Source organism: Salvelinus alpinus, chromosome 10 (assembly GCF_045679555.1).
Source record: "Salvelinus alpinus chromosome 10, SLU_Salpinus.1, whole genome shotgun sequence".
NCBI classification, from domain to species: domain Eukaryota; kingdom Metazoa; phylum Chordata; class Actinopteri; order Salmoniformes; family Salmonidae; genus Salvelinus; species Salvelinus alpinus.
Genome location: NC_092095.1, coordinates 847,484 through 854,247, shown reverse-complemented (window position 1 = coordinate 854,247; position 6,764 = coordinate 847,484). Strand labels below are relative to the sequence as shown.

Below are 6,764 nucleotides of genomic sequence, written 5' to 3'. Positions count from 1 at the left end.
GGTTTTTGCTCTGGCATGCACTGTCAACTGTGGGACCTTATATAGACACGTGTGTGCCTGTCCAATCAATTGAATTTACCGTAGGTGGCTCCAATCAAGTTGAAACATCAATGGAAACAAGATGCACATGAGCTCAATTTTGAGTCTCATAGCAAAGGGTCTGAGTACTTATGTAAATCTATTTGTAATTAGCTAACATTTCTAAACTTGTTTTTGCTTTGTCGTGATGGTCTTGTGTGTAGATTGGGGAGGGGTGGACAATTTTTATACATTTTATAATAAGGCTGTAATATAACAGCCTTATTCTAAAGGGAAGGGGTCTGAATACTTTCCGACTGCACTGTAGCTAGATCCAGGCTGCATCACATCCGGCTGCGATTGGGAGTCCCATAGGGCAGCACACAATTGGCCCAGCGTCGTCCAGGTTTGGCCGGTGTAAGCCGTCATTGGAAATAAGAATTTGTTCTCATCTGACTTGCCTAGTTAAATAAAGGTGTGTTTTTTTTGTTTTGTTTTTACACATTGAGGGTGTGGTGTCTACAGCTCAGATATGGGCTTCAGACAAGAACATTCAATCTAAATGATGTGCTTCACTCACTCTTATCACTGTTCCCAGATGTCTATTAGATGTTGACAACTTTTGCCTCAGTAACATCACTTCAGTGTGCCTTTCTTTATAGGATGAGAGCAGAGCAATTCAGAGACAATTTCACACTAACCAGGTTAGGTTTACCTGTTGTGCACAGTGTGCAAATTTCTTTATTTGACTGTTTTGAATAGAGCATTTGTTTTCAGATACGCTTTTGGGTTTTGCTTTCAGGTTTGTTTTCCAGACTCCAAGAAGAGACCCTCTCACTAAGAGAATAGTATCACCAACAAAGTCCCTTAATATGGAAAGCTTGGATGACTGTAGTAAAGCCCTGGAGACTTTGCAGTTTACATCACCTGAAGAGTAAGTATATGCTTTAGAAAAAAATATCTGTAGTTGTGTCACATCGGCAGAATGCTGCTTCATATTCTGGTATCAAGTTGAGATAAACCTACATTATCTGTCCTCTTGTATTTTTACAGGGTGGTACCTCTAGAAATCAATGGGCTTGTTGATGTAGCAAAATCAGGTAAAGCATCTGATTGGCTTAAGGTTCAAGATTCATTACCCGATGCTGCCTTGTCACATGAACTACTTCAACCATAATGTTTACTTGATTTTCAACTTATTTTACTACAGACTTCACAAATGTGTTGTCCTATCCTGATGATGATTTGCCAATTCAGAGTAAAGGAGGTTGTCAACTGTATTTTGACAACCTTGATGCCATCAATCTCTTCCAAGGGTCTACGAAAATGGTCCTCTCTCCAGCAAGGCCCAGTGAGCTAGTTGAAACTCCCAAGGCTGAAGAAGAGCGTGAACGTAATGTCATTAAAGCCGTTTCTGACAGGAATGAAAAGGCACTGGATGATACACTCCCGTTTATGCCATCAGTGGAAAATGTTCTTGCTGACTTCTCAGCCGATATGTGCTCAACAGATGGCAGTGTGATTACCATGATGAAGGACCCAGCCGATGAGTTATCCAACGCTGGTGAGGAAGAAACTGTACCATCAGTTAACCTTGACCCAGATCAAGCTGTGGCTATCATCTCTACAGCCGAGGAGACTCCTCTGCCACCAAAAGGTACATACGAATTTGATTTTGACAACCTTGATTCAGTCAACCCTTTCCAAACGGGAGGCTCCAAATTGCAGCATTCCCCTGTGCTTGGAAGGAAGCGGCCATGCGATGACCCTCAAAAGGTGGAAGTTGAAGAGCCTGCAGTAAAGGAAATGGAAACAGCAGCCATGCTTGAGGTGGTTCAGCCTGTCCTAGAGGCACCTGTCCAGCCAGAGATGAAACGTATTGCACCATTGTCAACTGCTCCCAAAGAGACCAGCAAGCCAGCTGAAGAATCCATAACTCAGCCCAGTGCAGCCCCTTCCAAGGATGGTGCAGTGAAACTTGAGTTCAATTTTGATGATGGCGGTGAGGTCAAGTGTAAGCCTCCTCCCAAAAAGTTTGGCAAAAGGCCTGTTTTGAAGCCGACATGGAAAAAGGCTGTACCAAGTCATTCTGTTCACCTGATCTAGAATTCCTCACAATCAAATGTCGACCGCATTATCTACCAAGGGAATTCTCTTCGATTATAATCACAGCCGTATATATTCCCCCCCAAGCAGACACATCGATGGCCCTGAACGAACTTTATCTGACTCCTTGTAAACTGGAAACCACACACCCTGAGGCTGCATTCATCGTAGCTGGGGATTTTAACAAGGCTAATCTGAAAACAAAACTCCCTAAATTCTATCAGCATATCGATTGTGCTACCAGGGCTGGTAAAACCTTGGATCATTGTTATACTAACTTCCGCGACGCATATAAGGCCCTCCCCCGCCCTCCTTTCGGAAAAGCTGACCACGACTCCATTTTGTTGCTTCCAGCCTACAAACAGAAACTAAAACAACAAGCTCCCGCGCTCAGGTCTGTTCAACGCTGGTCCGACCAATGTGATTCCACGCTTCAAGACTGCTTCGATCACGTGGATTGGGATATGTTCCGCATTGCGTCCAACAACAATATTGACGAATACGCTGATTCGGTGAGCGAGTGCATTGACGATGTCGTACCCACAGCAACGATTAAAACATTCCCAAACCAGAAACCGTGGATTGATGGCAGCATTCTCGTGAAACTGAAAGCGCGAACCGCTGCTTTTAACCAGGGAAAGGTGACCGGAAACATGACCGAATACAAACAGTGTAGCTTGTTTGATTGCCTTGCGGAGAGAATAGCTAAGTCCCAGTATAGAGACAAAGTAGAGTCGCAATTCAACAGCTCAGACACGAGGTATGTGGCAGGGTCTACAGTCAATCACGGATTACAAAAAGAAAACCAGCCCCGTCGCGGACCAGGATGTCTTGCTCCCAGACAGGCTAAATAACTTTTTTGCTCGCTTTGAGGACAATAGTGCCACTGACACGGCCCGCTACCAAAACCTGCGGGCTCTCCTTCACTGCAGCCGAGGTGAGTAAAACATTTAAACGTGTTAACCCTCGCAAGGCTGCAGGCCCAGACGGCATTCCCATCCGCGTCCTCAGAGCATGCGCTGGCTGGTGTGTTTAAGGACATATTCAATCAATCCTTATCCCAGTCTGCTGTTCCCACATGCTTCAAGAGGGCCGCCATTGTTCCTGTTCCCAAGAAAGCTAAGGTAACTGAGCTAAACGACTACCGCCCCGTAGCACTCACTTCCGTCATCATGAAGTGCTTTGAGAGACTAGTCAAGGACCATATCACCTCCACCCTACCTGACACCCTAGACCCACTCCAATTTGCTTACCGACCCAATAGGTCCACAGACGCAACCACACTGCCCTAACCCATCTGGACAAGAGGAATACATATGTGAGAATGCTGTTCATCGACTACAGCTCAGCATTTAACACCATAGTACCCTCCACTCGTCATCAAGCTCGACACCCTGGGTCTCGACCCCGCCCTGTGCAACTGGGTCCTGGACTTCCTGACGGGCCGCCCCCAGGTGGTGTGGGTAGGTAACAACATCTCCACCCCGCAGATCCTCAACACTGGGGCCCCACAAGGGTGCGTTCTGAGCCCTCTCCTGTACTCCCTGTTCACCCACGACTGCGTGGCCATGCACGCCTCCAACTCAATCATCAAGTTTGCGGACGACACTACAGTGGTAGGCTTGATTACCAACAACGACGAGACGGCCTACAGGGAGGAGGTGAGGGCCCTCGGAGTGTGGTGTCAGGAAAATAACCTCACACTCAACGTCAACAAAACAAAGGAGATGATTGTGGACTTCAGGAAACAGCAGAGGGAGCACCCCCCCTATCCACATCGACGGGACAGTAGTGGAGAAGGAAAGTTTTAAGTTCCTCGGTGTACACATCACGGACAAACTGAATTGGTTCACCCACACAGACAGCGTTGTGAAGAAGGCGCAGCAGCGCCTCTTCAACCTCAGGAGGCTGAAGAAATTCGGCTTGTCACCAAAAGCACTCACAAACTTCTACAGATGCACAATCGAGAGCATCCTGTCGGGCTGTATCACCGCCTGGTATGGCAACTGCTCCGCCCACAACCGTAAGGCTCTCCAGAGGGTAGTGAGGTCTGCACAACGCATCACCGGGGGCAAACTACCTGCCCTCCAGGACACCTACACCACCCGATGTCACAGGAAGGCCATAAAGATCATCAAGGACAACAACCACCCAAGCCACTGCCTGTTCACCCCGCTATCATCCAGAAGGCGAGGTCAGTACAGGTGCTTCAAAGCAGGGACCGAGAGACTGAAACAGCTTCTATCTCAAGGCCATCAGACTGTTAAACAGCCACCACTAACATTTAGTGGCCGCTGCCAACATACTGACTCAACTCCAGCCACTTTAATAATGGGAATTGATGGAAATTATGTAAAAATGTGCCACTTTAAACAATGCCACTTAATATAATGTTTACATACCCTACATTACTCATCTCATATATACTGTACTCTATACCATCTACTGCATCTTGCCTATGCCGTTCTGTACCATCACTCATTCATATATCTTTATGTACATATTCTTTATCCCTTTACACTTGTGTGTGTATAAGGTAGTAGTTGTGGAATTGTTAGATTACTTGTTGGTTATTACTGCATTGTTGGAACTAGAAGCACAAGCATTTCGCTACACTCTCATTAACATCTGCTAACCATGTGACAAATAAAATTTGATTTGATACCTACAGAAAAAAAATAACCTGCTCAATCCAAGGAATCGCCAGTGAAACCATTGGTCAATACTGATTATGAAATTCCTCCTCCCACGGGCAAGTACAACTTTGACTTGGATAAATTTGACCCAAATGTCAATCCATTTGGTACAACTGTAAAAATGACTGAATCTACAGTCTGTAAGGTGAAATCCAGTCCAGATGCCAAGGCACCAACCTCAGGCAGGGTGGCTGTCTCCCCTGAGAAAGTGGCAGAGCCTGTTCAGCAAGAAACTGCACCATCACTATGGTAAGTTCATTTTAATTTTGCAACTTTATTATTATCCCAATTTGTTTTAATGAAGTCTTGATTTATATGTAAAGCATTATCAGTTTGGTTGTGAGCATGTAGATATCACCTTATTAATGTAGCTACACCACACCATTCTCTTATGTTGGTTCTATTTTCAGTGTTTCTATTGCTGGTTATGAACCTGATCGTTCTGCTGTAAAAGAAGGAATTGTAACCCTTTTAAAACTTGTTCAAAAAATGTATATTAATTAATTGTAGTGCGACTACTTGGGTGACATTCTCTCTCCAATTTGTAGGACAACATTCCACAGAATCCGAAGCTTCAGATGGACTCTTGTGAAGTTCAGTATCCTTCCTCTGGAAAAGAGCAGGAACCTCCAACTAAACCTGACCAACCTTCGCTAAGCACTCCACAACCCTTGGAACTCTGCCAATTTGAGCAGACCCCACAGAATGGCATGTCAGAATTGAATGAGCACTTTGTTCCTCTGGCAGCTGATAAACAGAGGAAGATGGAGAAGGCCCAGGCTGACATCACTAAAGTCCTGCAGGAGAAGGAACCGTTATCACAGGACCTGAATGCCATGGAGCGGTCCTTCTCAGATCTCGTCAAGAGACTAGACGAATACAAAGAGGTCATCGAGGGTTACATAAAGGTCAGCATGAAAAAGGATGTCATGCCCTATGCATTGGGCCCAGTGTTTTGCACAATCATGTAAAATGCTTGGATTTAAATGGGATACTGCAAGATTCTGGAAATTAAGCTGCTTTTCTGCATTGCTGAGAGTGGATTGAACTTCTGGATACTGCTTTATGTGTGCAGTATGAAGTAAGTTGGAGGTTGTTTACTGTTCCTGTAGACCTCCAGTCATTGTGCTGACGCTAGTAACATTTAATCGCAAAACTATCTCCAACTTGCTTCTATTGCACGCAGACCTAACAGTGGTATCCAAAACTTAATCTGACTAAGTAGAAAAATGGCTTAAATGCCAGAATCCCTTTATAGCTCTTTCATTACAGGGTAATCTTTCCTTTCCACATGATTGCGCAAAACACAGGGCTCAGCTTTGGTGTAGGAAAGTAACATTGCTGTGAAGGAAGAAATTAAAAGGGTATGTGTAGGTCCAATACTTTGCTTTGCCAACACCATGACCTAGGGTTTTAAATGTGTGTGTGCCCCTATTAAGAATGACGAGATGCTGTAGAAATGTGCTCAAGATTACCTGGCTAGGATCAAGGAGGAGGAGCAGCGCTACCAGACCCTGAAAGCCCATGCAGAGCATAAACTTAGCCTGTAAGACTCATCAAACTATACTTTGTGCAAAATAGTTACAGAATTGTTTAGTTGCTGGGCTTTGTGTAGGTTCACTGGGCTGACTTACTCTTATTCTCAGGGCGAATGGAGAGATTGCAGAGGTGCGCTCCAAACTAAAGTCTCTGGTCGCTGCTCTTCAGGCCCAGCTGCGCAGGGAGCAGATAAAGGCCCAGTCACTGGGGAAGAGCCTTGACCAGAAAGTAAGTCACCCTCAATCTGAAGTAGTCCATGAGGGTGCCTTTATCAGTATTATTTGTTCAGAAAAGTGTTTTGCACTTATCATGGTTGATTTTGTTTTCCTCCTTGCTGATTTTCTGTCCCCTCAGGTAAAAGAGACTGAAGAACTCAACAACCTTTGCGATGAACTAATAGCTAAA

The 6,764-nt window shown here is 45.0% G+C and overlaps 1 protein-coding gene and 1 long non-coding RNA gene across 3 annotated transcripts; both read left to right on the top strand.

Moving 5' to 3' along the window:
• The first annotated feature begins 765 nt into the window (after positions 1–765).
• On the top strand, positions 766–2,417 carry LOC139531442 (transforming acidic coiled-coil-containing protein 3-like). Of its 2 annotated transcripts, none has more exons than XM_071327893.1 (3): positions 766–952; positions 1,072–1,118; positions 1,529–2,417. In XM_071327893.1, the coding sequence occupies exons 1-3, from the start codon at positions 891–893 to the stop codon at positions 2,122–2,124; spliced, it is 705 nt and encodes a 234-aa protein (XP_071183994.1). In that variant the 5' UTR covers positions 766–890; the 3' UTR covers positions 2,125–2,417. The 2 variants fall into 2 exon arrangements, with proteins under 2 accessions (XP_071183994.1, XP_071183993.1); XM_071327892.1 differs by having other exon boundaries at positions 1,334–2,417.
• Positions 2,418–4,553: 2,136 nt separating this feature from the next.
• LOC139531443 (uncharacterized) lies at positions 4,554–5,553 on the top strand. The gene is made up of 4 exons (XR_011666361.1): positions 4,554–4,876; positions 4,958–5,069; positions 5,231–5,282; positions 5,369–5,553. It is a non-coding gene; the product is annotated as an uncharacterized lncRNA (long non-coding RNA).
• The last annotated feature ends 1,211 nt before the right edge of the window (positions 5,554–6,764 follow it).